The following is a 16,289-nucleotide window of genomic DNA, read 5'->3' on the forward strand; positions in this document are numbered from 1 at the left end:
GGGACAGAGATTATGGTAATAGAACACAGCCGAGCAGATTTGTCTAAGAAAGCGAAAAAGGAAAAATGATTAAAATAAGAAAAGGTTAAATAAAGGACACGCAAGAGAACAGGTTTGTTTGGGTCGAGTTATGGAAATATAAAAAGAAAATGGCACTTGCAACCCCACTGCTACACCGAGTGATTATATCCTCTTCAGATATAAAAAAATAGAAACAAGGAAATCCCTTTTCACAAACACCGCAAACCATTCCAATTAAAGTGTTCTATAAAAAAAAAATACCTTCTGTGTCTCCATCTCTTACTAATAACACAAACAGTCCTAAAAAAGCAATATAAACACTGCAGAGAATTGGAGGGCAAGCTTTAATAGCAATACTTACATCCATTACTTCTTTCACTGAACGCTGGTGTAAAAAAAAAAATCCCCCAATAGGTTGAGAATCAGGAAGACCTCAGGGCCTGTTGATAAAATAAATCGCCCCCGATACACGTCTTTCTGGCAGCTTAATATTGTGAAGAGATTAGAGATAGAATAGCCCTATAATTAAAAAACACCAGCGTTCCTGAAGGCACCTCTTTTATGGTCATATGAGGTTGGCTCCTACAATGGGTAATTTAATTTACCAATTCATTGCTACTGGTTCAACACGGGGCTTTTGGCATACGTCACAGTGAGTCCACTGTTTGTCTGTGGCTTAAAGTTCACAACAGACAAGCGGGAGGGGCAAAATAATTCTTGTTCTTCCACTTGGCTTACTCAGACATATATAGGAGTGAAAGGAAGCCTCAAAGGTTAGAGTGGTTGTCTTGTGACCACATGGAAGGTATCCTGATCCAAATCCTGGGAAATGTACGAGACACTCTAGTGACATCACAAACTACAAGCTGAGCAATACAAGTCTAACTCTTTCTGTACCGTCCCTGAATGACCCTACAACTGAAAATATGGTTCCTCTTAACTTTTGTGAGCCATTACTCAATGTTTAAATCTCAAAATGTGCCATCAAATCAAATGTTGGCCATGAGGGTAGTGCAATAGGTCGCCATTGTCAGTATGTGCATCTGAGTATTGTGTTTGTTCAAACGGTGTATGACTGATGATATGTGTATGTCTCTTAATGTCCACTATGTTTGTATATGTACATGTATGCGGAACTGCAGGACGGAGTCCAGAACAAATTTCCTTACAGGGACAACAAAGTATATCGTATCGTATCAATCAGACAGCTTCTAACTCCTCATAATCACACACCAATCTTTACATGTTCAGCATGACTCCTTTACTGCAACCTATGTTGTTCTTGCATTAAGTCACATCTAAGAGACCCTATTATGCTTTTTGGGCAATTGCTTTTCCCTTTCCTGTAGTGTGTTATATAGGTTGTTGTGTATGTAAAATAGTAAAATCCCCAAGTTTCCTCCCGAGGGAGTTTCTCTCGCCCTCCATTGGACTCCTTTGTTTACTTCCAGAACATAGTGACATCACATCGTAACACTCACGCTAGGGCTGCTCAATTCATCGTATTTTAATCGCGATTATGGTTTGTAACGATTACGAAAACAACGTAATCGAAATAAAACGATTATTTTTTTATTATTACTTTTTTTAATTTTTTTTTTTTTTTTTTCCAGTTGAGTTATTCTTAAAGTTCAGGGTAATCAACTGTTAAAAACATACTGTTCACATTTTTTTTCTCCAATAAATGGATGTTTTCAAAGTCAATGAATAATCACATTTAATAAATCGCAATCACAATTATTGACCCAAATAATCGAGATTATGATTTTTTCCATAATCGAGCAGCCCTAACTCGCGCTTCTATTGGCTAGTGCTCCAACAAGGCTAAGGTGCGGGACATCTCTGAGCAGTTGACCAGCTAACCAATCAGAGCAGACTGGGCTCTGGTTTCAGACGCAACGTGAAAAGAGCTGCTGCAGCACAGGCAGTAAGAGAAAAATAAAGAGCTTTTTGAACATTAGAGCAAGGAGACATGTCTTTGTTGAAGGACAAAATACCTGAACCTGGAAATTAGCATAATCAAACAATTCTGGTTAAAAAAAGAGAGGGAAAAATGCCAAGCAATGAAACCAGTAACATGTCTGGAAAGCAAAGGTTCCAGTGGAGCTGCTCTGTGGTCAGAAGCAGCAGACTGTGATTGTACTGAGGAGGTGAGAAATGTGCGGAGCTGTGTGAATGTTAAGTGAACGCGTGAAGCTGAAGCGGCGAGGTGCTGAAAAGGACCGAACCATGTGCCGGCTCGGGCGAAGATAAACACAGTACGACTATAAAACACAAACTAAAATAAACTCAGACAAGAAGTGAAAGAACATTCTGTCCGTTTAACACGGATGGCAAATATAGCTGGCATGCTCACTGTATAAATACACAACTACATCCAAGTGCGTATTTTTGATATATAGGCAGCCATTAAATTGGAGGTTTTCAACTCTTTGCCAGTCGAAATTCTCAACAAAATGTTCACAGCTTGTGACAATACAAAGGCAAAAAATGTATTTAAAAAAGACATTTTATGCAGAAATTGGCTAAAATAGAACTATCAGTTTTAACAGGAGAGATGAGTCAGAATTAGCAAATCCACACAAGGGAAATCACAATTGTTTTCCAAAGCTCGTAAAAGGTATAACGAGGTAAAAAACTGGTGTGAATGTTGTTAAATATGTAAGGATGCAGTTTAAATGAAATGTTCAGAATTTCATCCTGGGTTTCAGAAAAGGGAACTGAGACATCTCAATGAACATTCTCACTTTAAGCTATTCAAACAGGCCTGCTGTTGTTTGGGTATTCTTGTGTGTATTCCACTGTCTTTGCATGTTGGTGGGGGACAGGTTCGGTGTTCTGCTGTGTACCTACAGCATGTACATGTTGACATAGTGGAAGTAAGTATAAGTGGAGCATGAACACACACACACCAACAGACACACTATAACTCACCTCTTCAATCTGTGTGATTGTTTTTGTATTATTTGACTTTAACTATATATTTATTTGTTGTTCCTCTATTTTATTTTCTATTCACTATATATGTAAAGCGTCTTTGAGCACCTGTCAAAGCGCTAACAAATTAAATCTATTATTATTACAACTCACTTAACTAGTTTTGTCTCAGTCTCTTGTTATGTGAAAAGGAGTTTCAGATGATTGATTATGTCACAGCCCTACATGCACACAAACACAGAGAGCTCACACCTCAGGGTTACCTTCTGGGCTCATTATAATCCCGACCTGAGAAAGAACCAGGAAGTGGTTTTCCATTTAAACTGACAGGTGACAGATGTGTCTGGTTTCTGTGTGGCAGCATTCCTGCTGTCAACATGGAGCCACACCACTGCTGTGTGAAACGTGAATGGGATGTCTCATTGTGTAATGCTTCGCCCAAATGCATACCACACATCGCCCAATTCACTTTGGCCTGCAGTGTGATGTGTACACAATCAATACACTCCTCCGTGTAGTAATACACTAGCATTCCTCAAAGACAATATAGCACCATGTCACTCACTTGACACTACCAGCTAGATTTAGAGCACTTTATTTTAGGAAAGCATCCAATGTTTAGTTATATAAACTGTATTGAAGCACTATTTTGATAAAGAACATTTCCAATGTTCTGTTTCTTAAGATTTTGTATTGAATTGTACCGATCCAGCACTTGATTGGACAGCATTTCTGATGACAACATCGGCTTGAATCAAAATACAATTTCCAGAAAATGTATATAAAACAGAATGGAGAAAAAATATATATATTTAAATCAATCAATTTAACTATTTAGTAGTTTTACGAACTGTATTAAACATTTGATAAGGAATGAAAATAACTGCTCCAATTAAAATACCGGAGCACAAGCTAAAAAGGTTGGATATTTTTCATAGTGTGTTTGGTGGTGATTGAAAGATATAAAGATATTCCAGGAAAAATAAACATTCATGGTACACGAAGGTTGAAGAAGATGTCTTTTCATCATTGACAAACACAGACATCAGCCCTGACCCGCCCTGTGTGATCACCATCATGACTTACCAGTCATGTAGATAACATGCACACCAACACACACCGAGCTAGATGCTTAAAACCAGCATGGCAGGACAATTACAGGCAGGTTTAGCAGCTCTGGTCACCACAGCACAAGTTTCACAAGAACTTCTGGGTTCAGGAATGTACGATGGCATCTTGTAGTGTACATGTTCAAAGAAAGGCCGATGAAGGTGATGCTGATTGACAGCCGAGTCTCAACACGACTAGGCAAACATTAAAATATGGTATCTATTGACCCATTTTCACTTTAAGATAAGGCGGGCCCTTTCATACTCACATTGTGCAGACAAGACTTTAATGATTTACCATCAATAAGTCTTCATAGACACCAGAAAAGGGAACGGCCCGTCCACACACAGGCATGAAAAAAAGCTTGAAAAAATCTTGATGCTGGGCGTGTCTGAAGCTTGGCGATTTTTTGCGAGCAACGCGACCAACAACCAATCACATGAATCTCCCGCCCCCGACATACAAAGCAATAGCAATGTTAAAACGAAGTAAACTGGATATAAACTTCCCAAACAGACGAAAACCTACCAGTTTCACCCACTGTCTCTGCCACCTCCCTCCATGCCTGGTTCCTCCGGTTTGTATCCCGGTAAATAGTCTGGTCGGAAAGAACCGGGTGATTTGCTACCGTAATTTCTCGTTTGGAATATGAGGAAATGAACTGCGGTCTGGCTCTCCCAGCTTGCACGCGGTTTGATTGGCTAGCGCTTGTACTGGCGGGATTTGCATAAACGGGATTTGATTGGCTGATGCCAGCTTCGAAAGCATCGGGAGCATCAAAAGTTGAACATTGCTCAACTTTTGATGCTCAGGATGCTTGCAAAGCCATGCTCCGCTCCCCACAATGCAGTTCGGCGAAGATTCAAAATCTTCTACGTCACCCCATTCAAGTGAATGGGCGAAGCTTTGAAAGATTTTTTTCATGCCTGTGTGTGGACGGGCCGTAAGTCTGAATTTCAGGGATACTGTATTACTGTTGTTAAAAAAAACACAGAACATTGGACCCGCAATTCAGGTCTGCACCCACGATGAAACCACGGCTGTCGGTCGGTCTAGGGGCAAAGTCAAGTTTAAGATTAGGCTACATGATGGACCGTCCAACTAGTTCAGGTTGTCATTCATGTTAACTTTTGTTTTTTTAAATGGAGAAGTCACAAGTTAAAACCGTCTGGAAAGTGATCTACATCGGACTGAATCACAAGCTTATTTTGTATCATCCGTACAAGTTCATAATATTCAGGGTTAACTCAATGTTATTGTTTGGCTGGGACACCATCAGCTCACACACACACACACACACACACCCTCCTCCCCTCTTACCCTTGAGCAGTGGCAAGGGCGTGAGCTCTATGGGTTTGCCCTGAGAGCGGAACTGGGACGAGCTCTGCGACCGCTTCTGCTTGGCCTTCCTGACAGACTTCCGTGAAAATCCGTCCACTTTGTCGGCAGATGGAGGAGATGTGGTGGCTGCCGAGGACATAGCCCTGCTGGGGGAAACATACAGGGGGGGGGGGGGTGGTTAATACAATCATTAATGAGTTGAGAGCGCTCAGCGAACTGAGGGCAGAGTGATTAACACAGATTTGAAAGTTTAGCAGAATAGAAACACAACAGTGGATTTCTTAATAGAAATTATAGCATATTAAATACCAATACATTAATCAGTATTCCTGTGAAAAATAAGGCAATCTATTATGAAAGTGTTGTTAAGTTGCCTTCTGTTGAGATTGAATATTTTTTAAAGAGCCTCTGAGTGTATGGAGCCCCAATGTGTTAAATATTAAACACTTACTAATTGAATCTATAAAGGAATAAATTGGGAAATTATTTGATAAAATGTTAAAACACGTTATGATAAAATGATGTATCACATGGGTTCTTTTTTATCATAGACATTTGTATTTAAACATAAGAAATGTCTATGACATGCTATTTGTGACCACAGACTATTAAGACAATCACGTGAAAAAACGTTTCAAATGTTACTTTAAAATATTTCACATTGTCTTATGTATTATATAGTTACTTCTGATTGACTTTGAGGATCCATGTTTACATAAACGATCAGTGTCGCTTTGAATCACCAAATATCATTTTTTTGACATTATCATGCAGCTCTCCTACAATAACTTTTTTACGATAGTGAGCTCATAAAAACTTAAAAACATCCTCACTGACTTTTTTCTATTCTGTGTCAGTCCACCTTCCCTTTTTGGCGTCACAACAAACGAGTGCAGACACAACGGCCCACTTTGAACCCCTCCGAAGAGGCCTGGTGCGCAGACACACTGCCTTTCCTTCTTACATGCCAACGGACCAACACACCAGAAACACCAGTCTACCCACAACAATGGAGCCTTGGCCGTCACCACAGAGGGAGGAAGCTGAGGAAACGTCCACTGCTGGGTGTTTGCTGCCAATATAGTCTAAAAAAAACTTCTAACATAGACAACCATCAGCAGAAGTCACACTTGTCACTCCAAACTAATGCTTAAGTACTTTCCTGAACCACACCCATTAGAAAAACCTCAGTAAGTAAAATAAAGATTGTTCCTGAGGGTATGAGGAACCGTCTGGTAATAATGAGAGCCAAAGTCAACGGCTGTGACGCTGACAGTTTCGGAGTATTCTGATTGGATTATAATTCGTCAACGTAGTATCCATGTACATATCGGTGGCTGTTCTAACGCGTGTTCATCTACCTGATACATCACAAACACCCGTTAGAGCAGCAGTAAGCCAGACTGTGTGCTGGAGGTTTAAATGACATTGTTTTAAACACAGTAGGGCGAGCATGTCAATATGCAACCTGATCAGACTTACATTGGATATGATAAAGTCACACAATAACATGTTGCAAGCTATTCAGATACATTATTGACTGGATTCCTTCCAACATATTCAAATATTTTCTATGTATCCATTTAGTGATTCCTGTAATTGTGTTTTAGTCTATTTCAAATGTAAAAGGTGCATTTAAACGCTGCTTCAACATTGCGTGCAGATACTATCAATTCTTTAATTTGATGAATGCTAGTTACTAGGCGAGCTCATCATGATCAGATAAGTTAGATACATATTGCATTTTGAAAGCACAAGAGAAAAAGTCCAGGGTTTAGGATTTGATCTGCTGATGAACAAGAAACTATTTGATGGAAATTCATCAAATAGTTGAGATATTATACCTAACGTCTTGGACTTAAAACAATACTCTGTGTCCTTTACTCTGACTTCCACATGAGCTAGGACCTAAGCAACAGTGAAGACACTGATGTCCTGATGCAGGCCACACAAACTCAGCTGGATGACATGAAGGCTTTAGGGAGAAATGAATTACAACTCTAGCAGAAGCAGTTATGTAATAAGACGTGAATGAGACGCTGCAGGCCGTACTCTGCGCTGGCTGCATCTCTAATGCTCTGTCAAAGTCACACAGGCAGTCGTACAGTATGTCCTGCAGGCCCCGTATATATACACAGAGAGAGAGAGAGAGAGAGAGAGAGGAGAGAGAGAGAGCGAGAGAGAGCGAGAGAGAGAGAGAGAGAGAGAGAGAGAGAGAGAGAGAGAGAGAGAGAAGAGAGAGAGAGAGAGAGAGAGAGAGAGAGATAGAGAGAGAGAGAGCGAGAGAGAGGGGAGTGTAGATACGAGAGAGAGAGAGGAAAGGAGAGAGGAGAGACACACACCACTCTGTCATCATGTTTACTGCAGTTTTCAAGTGATAAATGATTGTTGAGTAGCATCTGCATGTGGTTAGAGCCCAATTCATAAGAAGTTTAAATAAATATGTTTGTGTGTAATATTAGAGAAATCTAAACTGAAATAGCAGATAAGCCGAGTTAAAACAAAGTTACTAGACGTGCAAAAAGGAAAAAGAGAGGGGCAGCATCCAAATGTTGTACGAATTTAAATGTCAACCCTATGAAAGAAGCTTCAAACTATTGGGACAGCCCTCAAACAACTGACCTTTTATTCTTTAGCAGACCCATATCGAGGCCCGACTCAGGGTTTCCCCAACGACACAATTTGTACAATGTGCCCTACTTTCCTAACTTATAACAAAGTTGTCTTTTCCCAGACATTGCTGTGACGCTGATTCACTTCATTGCTGTGACACAACTAATGTAGTTAGATAATGGATAAACCATAGCCTGACTAAAACATGAACTGGAGTCTAATATTACTCTTAAATATAAATCAAACTAAATGTAATTAGGAACGTATTTTATGTTTAGGTGAAGTAAGGCAATAAATCACATCAATTGCAGATGATTCTGGTAATCAATTAGTCACTCAAATCACATATCAAGCAATAAATGCTAATTGTTAGCTCTTTATAAAAAGTTAGCAATAGATTTTTATCATTTTATATTAAATATCTTTGCATATTTTTACAAGACAACAACTTAAAACCTGTCACCATTTGGCTCCAGGAACTTTTGTAAAGTATTCTTCACCATGTTATCTGATATTTGAATGATCAATAAAGAAATCTTTGGTTAAATCTTTAGCCAGTCTTAAAAATGTAACCTGTCATAATGACATACATTTCGTTTCACTAGAGCTCAGCGAAACCCTACCACACCCTACAGACACACACTTGCATATGACAAAAACCAATTTGTCACGTGTCAACACAGCTCATTGTCTTTTCCTTAATAACCGCACAGCTGTTGCTCCGAGCCGTCTGTTGGGCATCACCAGGGTGGCAGAACACCTCCAGCTGAACACTGATCTGTCCTATCACTGGCTGGTAGCACACCATTCATCTGTGGATCCTGCTGTGTGGTCATAAACAACAATAATAACAATTTGCCTTTCAAAGTTTGGCACAGGGCTTCATTCAAATGCCATACAAAGTGTTTCCAACAGCATCTCCTGCCCGAGCGAAAACCCTACAACAAACTGCAACCTGACACCTCGACACCTGTTCAGCCTCGCAAAGACCTTTCAAAGCGTAACGCAGCCTTCAGAAAATCACCTTCAGTCTGAGATTATCTGTAGATAAAGGCGTAGAGGGGGTGACTCTAATGTACACACACTTTGACACCGGTTTATATTGCTAGAAAGAGTCAAATCCACTGATGGCGTATAGCAGTAGCTACCAGCAACTATCCCAGGACAGTTTCTCTCACGGGCTACAGGGGAGTTCTCTGATGGAGCTTTCCTAATTCAAACTGACGGTGTGAGAATAGAGGTTGTGACAGAGCGGAAACTATTTGCTTGATAATTAATTAGTTGTTTGCCAGAAAATGAACCAATTTCAATATTTGTTTTAGTAGTTTTCTGAGCAATAACAGCATACGGCTGTGGTTGGTTGCAGCTCCTCCAACTCCATTGTTAAGTAAATAACTTTGTATTTTTGACTTTTGGTGAGACATACAAATACATTTTAACATATTCGGGGATACAATTTTCTCTGTGTTATGACATGTTTTAGACAAAGCAATTCATTTATCTAACAAAATGATCAGCCGATTAAATTAATGTAGAAAGTTATTGTTGGTTCCAGCACTAGTTTTAGAATAAGAGATCCTTTATTTGTCCCACAGCAGGAGAATCTACAGCGATACAGCAGCAAATGCAACACAAGGAAAAGAGTATATATATATATATATAAAAAAGACAAAGGCACGGTAAAAAAAAAAAGTAGCATATTTTAAAATCGTAATTAAGTAGAAAAACGTGCATATGATGTAAAGATTGTAGAGCCATATGTGATTAAGGGCTGCAAATACAATGACTTTTAAAAAAGATATAAATACTACCCTCACACTGCACCCAAATACAACTTCACATCTCTTCCAAGGATGATTTAATACAGCCAGTCAGCTTCATTCAGCTCTGATCAAACACACTCAGCCGCAATTTGGGATGCAACGGTGAAGTTGTACATCCCCATCAGTCAGCAACTCCTAGCTACATCACCAATGGCAACGATGAAACACTTCAAGAGCTGTCAATGCTTTTGCCACCTGGTGAATGCCACCACAGCCTCTGAAATATCTTAATGTACAGACTCGAGCTTACCTGTGCAAAGGGGCACTGAAATCCCCGTGTACAACCATCAGTCACTTAATGTCTGCCTCTGTCTGAGTAGACAGCTAATAGCGATAAACACTCCAACATACGAGGGACAGCGAGACTACAGCGGCTGGTCAAGCGTATGGCAACCGAGCACAAAGCCGTTCCCCTCCCATGCCTCTTACATAAGAGCCCAGATGACATCCAAACAGGCTCAGGGAGGGTGGGATTAAAGAACAAGGAGGAAGGAGAGAGGAGGGGCACAGCCAACAACAGGGAGAAACAGAAAGGGAGGAAGAGGAGGGAGGTAGCTGCTGTTCGACAGGAAGTCAACAAATAGGCAACGGCAAGGCAGAGCTGAAGTGAGGGAACAAACAGGAACACACACATGGGAGATCTAAAGCAGGCTGGCACGAGGAAGCCTCAAGGATCTCTCGTCTGTGGTTAACATTCAAAACAGCCCAGGAGGTGAGCAAACACACTAGTCTGCGTATGAATGAGTTGTTCTTGCAATACCTCTAAACTGTAATGAAAAACAATCTAATGATGGCATTCACTCCTGATTTACTAAAACAGTGAAATCAGTTCAAGAAATAGTCAAATGCAACCTTTAACTTCAATGTGACAATATTTAAGCTATGGCACAACATTCATGATATTTCCTAGTGTCATATAATGATTCCCATAACCACATCTACTGAGACACTTTAAGGAAATGTCAAATTTGTTCCGGCATCTAACAATCACCCGTTCCCAGAGAAAGTTGTTAGCCACAAATTGTTTACTATCCCAATTGTATTCCTTATTAAATAAAAAGGAGAAAATGTCAGGAAAAATAGCAAAAACATCAAAAATATTCATATAAATAAGAACAAACTCTCAAATCGAGTTAAAAGAGCTGCGTCCTACTCGGTTATTGTTGTAATATGTGCGCGGACGCCATTGCCCATATAAAGGTGATAACGTTTTAAATAACTAACTTACAGGAAAAGACCTATTCCTCTAGTCACCCTAAAAAATGTTGCGCAGATAACTGAGCATATCTGAAATTTCAAAAAGGGAAGCTTTAGTCATGACAACTACAGAAAATGTCCTTAGATCAATGTATTAAGTTTAAGCCAAAAACGTAACACCAACAAGCAGCCATATCTGACTAAAAGAGCAAGACGCAAGTTTCATGCGTATCACATTATTATTTCAATTCACAATTTCCTAGAGTTGTCGGTTAAGTAGATAAGTGATTCTAGCCCTAATAAGATCAGTATTTATCACAGATGTACTATTTCAAATCGTTCTACTACTCACTTCTTCGTAGTGCGTTCTGTAGCCATTCTGACTGAATGCTGCAATGTGATGGCCCATCTGATTGGTATGATTCATTGAGCGGATAATTACACTGTTCACACAGTCGAGAACAAATGAACTCAGCAACTTTCAGACGTACGCATAAATACGAAGCCATACAGAACTGATAAGAAGGAGGCAGTAACTACACATCAGCGTCATCATAAACACAGGAGACTTTGGATGTTAAGCTATCTGAGCAGCGGCTGGACCTGCCCCTCAACACAATGTGACATATAAAAACCTTGAAGATGAAACATCGTGACAGTATCCAAATTAAGGTTACGCCTACACACAAAAAACACACACTGGGATTGCAAATATCACATATAATGCCGCACCTGGCCTTTGGCATGCTGCGGTCATTGATTGCTAACCAACAGGACAAAGGCCAAGTGGAAATAAAAGCTAAAGTAACAATTAAGTATACTTTGATTTTGAGATATTTCACCTTCCTTTAATATTTCTATTTCCTCCTACTTTAGTAGTTTCAGAGGAAAAACGAATAAATGTTTACACCACTACCTTTGTCATTTTAGATCCAATATACAACTCAACCAATACAGTACGTGGTATTATCATAGGTTACAATTAGGGTTGGGAACCGAAACTCGGTTCCAGATGAGAACCGATAAGAAAATGTCGGGTACCGGGTACCCATACAAAATACACAATTTCGGTTCTGCTTAACGGTTCCTAAACACGGTAGACCCATGGGTAGACCCTGTATTCCACCGGGTCCGTCTACGCCGCAAGTCCGTCTATGCCGCGGTGACCCGGTGGAATACGGCCAGGGTAAGGGAGGACTGGCCATCTGTGTGTTCTGAAGAATCACAGAACGGCCGGTCGTCAGCGGGCCGTTGACGACCGGCTCGGTACGCTGACGGCCGGCACCGCCCTTCATTTTTAAAAACGGCATCATGTAAGTTGCGGCGACTGAGGTCCACAGTTGCCCTGCAGCGAGGCTGCCCCCGCCCTCCCGTAGACAGTTCACGAGTTCAGTCACTTCATAACACCAAAGATGGGTCGCGGTAAACGCTCTAAAGTGATGCTCCACTACACTAAAAAAATAAAAAGACAAGGCACAGTGTAATGCCTGTTAATAGCTTGCCACAGGCATAGCTCAGTTATAATAAAGCACAGCTATTGTGCAATACATTTGTATTGCATGTATATTTTTTTATTTATAAAAATGTCAGTTAAAGCTTAAAAAAATAAAGATATTTTTGTTATCTAAACGTTTGACCTCTTTCTTTTACAATTTTGGAATCGAAACGGGGAATCGATAAGAACCGGAATCGATAAGCAGAACCGGAATCGGAATCGATCAATTTAAAACGATACCCATCCCTAGTTACAATTGGATACAAATCCACAAGCTAGCAGAGCATCATATACATTTGTTAAATTATCCCTACCTTTACTAGCAAAAGCATTCATGTGATTGAATCATAAATGCATCAACAAATACAATCTAATTATTGTGTGATAGGCCATTCTGCTTTTACTTTTGGTACTTCAAATATATAGTTTGAATGCAGGACTTTTACTTCTCACCTGGTGTTTCTGTACTGTAGGAATGCTTAGTTTACTAGAGTAAAACACCTGAATATCTACCACTGATTCTAACCCCTCATCTTTTGCTTTCTGGAGCTCTCACTCGTCACCATGCCTGTTTCTACCTCTCATCATCCATGTCACTACGGTGTCATTAGTGGTGTTGATCTCTCCGACTGCTCGTACACACACTAAACATTGAAACAATGGTAGCCTGTAGAAATAAAACATGACAGACCAGTGGCATATTCAGAGTTTGAGAGACACACTATCTTAGTGCAAAACCAGTCAAAGTTAATCTCGGATTATCGCCACACATTTGACAGTTGGCTTCACTTGACATGAAATCTAAACTTGTCTCAGGCCAGATTGACGGGGCTTTTCCTTCAACCCATGAGTTCATTTAACATCAGGATTTGAACATCAGGCCAACCTTCCCACTGCTTCCTAACCTCAGAAGGATCAGCCTCTAACCTACCACCTATGACAAATAACAATCAGGATAATATCCATTTAAACTTGATCTTTCCTTTCACTGCAACTCAAAGGGAAATATTGTACTTTACTACATATACAGCTCTAGTTTTTGCACAGAACACATATGAATGGTTTCAGTATAAGAGCAACTTTTTAGAAAATGGTTTAAATGATCTGCTCTTATATTAAATCTTGGTTGATTTGAATTTCTTTTGAATGTGTTTAAATGTCTTTTTTATTTATTCAGGGTTTATACTGTTGATTAGACAAAACAAACCTTACTATTTGAAGTAAGTTTAGTTTTTATAAACCACACAATTGATCAATTAAAAAAAGGAGAGAATAATCCAAATTAAACCCCCTCCCAATTAACGATAATAGTAAAATCTCTGCTTTACATTATTGCATGGGAGATAATAATATAACATCTATTATCAGTTGAATAATATCATATAAATAAGCATAGAGATAGCCGGGACCTTTTGCTACTTGAATTACTCAAAGTAAAGTTTTCCTGATAATAACATATGTTAAATGCAGGCATGTAAAGTACTGTACTTAAGTACAATTCTGAGGCATTTAAATGATTTGCTACTCTGTTCTTCTGCCCCACTACAATTCAGAGGGAAATCATGTTATTTTACTTCACTACATTTGTGTAGTACTTTTAGTTACTTTGCAGACTTGGATTAAGGATGTGAAATATAATCAACAATTAAATAAGACTTCAGTTACACGGCACCTGGAGTAAGCTAAAACTAGCTACACCTTTACTAGCTTTGATTTACTTATTAATGCATCAATAATTATAATCAAAACATATAATACATATTATTCTGAAATGGGCCAATCTGCATAATGAGTACTTTAAGTATATTTTGATGCTAATACTTTTGTACTTGACTAACATTCTGAATGCAGGACTTTTACTTGTACAAGAGTATTCCTATACTCTGGTACTTCTATTGTTACTTAAGTACACAAGTTGAGTACTTCTTCCACCTCTGGCTAAATAAAGTAAGGTTTCCAATTAAGGACTTTTACTTGTAACAAAATATTTCTACACTCTGTTAGTTCTGAGTACTTGAACCTCCTCTGGTTAAACAAAGTATAGTTTCCAATGCAGGACTTTAACTTGTAACAGTACTCCTACACTGTGGTACTTATATTTGTACTCAAGTACACGTTCTGAGTACTTCATCCACCTCTGGTTAAATGAATTAACATTTCCAATGAATGACTTCTACTGGTAACAGATTATTGTTACATTGTGGTATTTGTACGTTAACTTATGTAACAGATCTAAATACTTTCTCGACCACCTTTATCAGCTACACATGTATGTTCAAAAGTATATTTTTTAGAAGGAGTGTCGTTAGCTTGGCCATGTTGGGCCTGGCAGCAGCAAAGCAGCATATTATTCAAAACTTGACAGCGCGATAACCTCACCAACGTTAGCCAGCTAGCTAGCTAGCAACGATAGCTTCCCGATTAACCGTTACAAAGCGTCTCAATGTAACGCTTCCAACGTTAGCTAGTTGTCTCCTCAGAGCACACCAATCAATTAAATATGACTGACATTGACACGATTCATCGTAGTATCAAAGCTCTCCAGTTGTATTAAAGAAAAAATGAATGTTAAGATAGCTAGCTAACGTTAGCTCTACGGCTATCGCGGGTTAGCTCAAGTTGTAGCCTTTAGCTTGCTAGCCACCAACTAGCTTCCAGTGCATCTTACAAAAACACAACATTTAGATCAAATCTAAATATTTACATGAATGCTAATAAAATAACATTACCTGGGCGGACTTGGGCGATCACCCATCATCCCAGATGTAAATACAGGGGGAGGGGGAGCAGTGCTAATGCTAAGTGACAGACCGGGGAAACACACACCGTCCCGAGTCCCGACAAGCTGCAGCCGACCGACTGGCTGTTAGCTCTCCAATCGTAGTACTTTACCTTGATCCTCTTGTGGGGTTTGCAACGGAGACGGCGGTGGAGGAGTTTATCCTATGTTTTGAAATATATCGGGGCTAACAGGCTACCTCCAGCACGGTGCAAAAACAGCCTTTCCCCCCAAGCAGCAGCAGCGGGCAAAACAGCAGGAAAATCTGGCCTGAAAACAGCCAAACCCACGAGTACCCTTTTTCCTTCCAACGGAATAATCCTCAAACTCCCATTAATAACAAAACACGGCTGTATAAAAAACGATTACGCAATTACATTCCTGTTACTGATTCAATTGCTTGTCTTCCCCAAACCCCTGGATTTGTGGTGTTTTATCCTTTAGCTCGTTTATGAATCGGGGCTGTTTCTTGTTCACCCTATTGTCAACACTGGCTGGGTTAGACCATGGCACATAACAGAGCCGCACAGTAGCGTGCTTGACGGGTTAAACGTCGACGTACGAGGCCGATTGGCTGCCCAGAGCAATGTCAAGCGCTGTGATTGGACGAGAGGCAATGTCGTTCAAAGTGCAAGCGTCTGCATCTGATGGTTAGGTAGAGGAGAAGGGACAAGGAAAGAGATATCGGGGCTGAACCATGGGCTGAACGCAAAGTGTGTTTGTGTGGAGTCTCCAACACACAGCGTGTAGGAATGAGGCTAAACCTGTCCGAGGCCCAGCCCTTTGCTTCTACACTTTTTTACCCGCACTTTGACGACCAGGCTTTATTGATGGTTTATTATATGTCCAGCACGTTGCAGCGCTGTGTTAAGGATGGGTGGATTTCTGTACAAGCCCCTAGATTAGAGAGGGATATGTTAGCAGGAAACGTGTTACATAACTTAAACATATACTGTCCATATGAATATAGCCA

The 16,289-nt window shown here is 39.9% G+C and overlaps 1 protein-coding gene across 4 annotated transcripts in view; it reads right to left on the reverse strand.

Annotated features, from left to right (window-relative positions):
* Positions 1-15,839, reverse strand: part of LOC117540535 (serine/threonine-protein phosphatase 2A 56 kDa regulatory subunit epsilon isoform) — a 49,995-nt gene extending 34,156 nt beyond the window's left edge. Inside the window, exons 1-2 of one of the 4 annotated variants that reach the window (XM_034207273.1) lie at positions 15,430-15,839; positions 5,389-5,552 (exon numbers count right to left, since the gene is read on the reverse strand). In XM_034207273.1, the coding sequence (XP_034063164.1) occupies positions 5,389-5,548 (160 nt within the window). In that variant the 5' untranslated portion in view covers positions 5,549-5,552; positions 15,430-15,839. Of the gene's footprint in view, positions 1-5,388; positions 5,556-15,266 lie in introns of all 4 variants that reach the window. The other 3 variants (XM_034207272.1, XM_034207271.1, XM_034207270.1) reach the window with 3 other exon arrangements.
* Between the last annotated feature and the right edge of the window lie 450 nt (positions 15,840-16,289).

The sequence above is a fragment of the Gymnodraco acuticeps genome, unplaced genomic scaffold (assembly GCF_902827175.1).
Source record: "Gymnodraco acuticeps unplaced genomic scaffold, fGymAcu1.1, whole genome shotgun sequence".
Classification (NCBI taxonomy): domain Eukaryota; kingdom Metazoa; phylum Chordata; class Actinopteri; order Perciformes; family Bathydraconidae; genus Gymnodraco; species Gymnodraco acuticeps.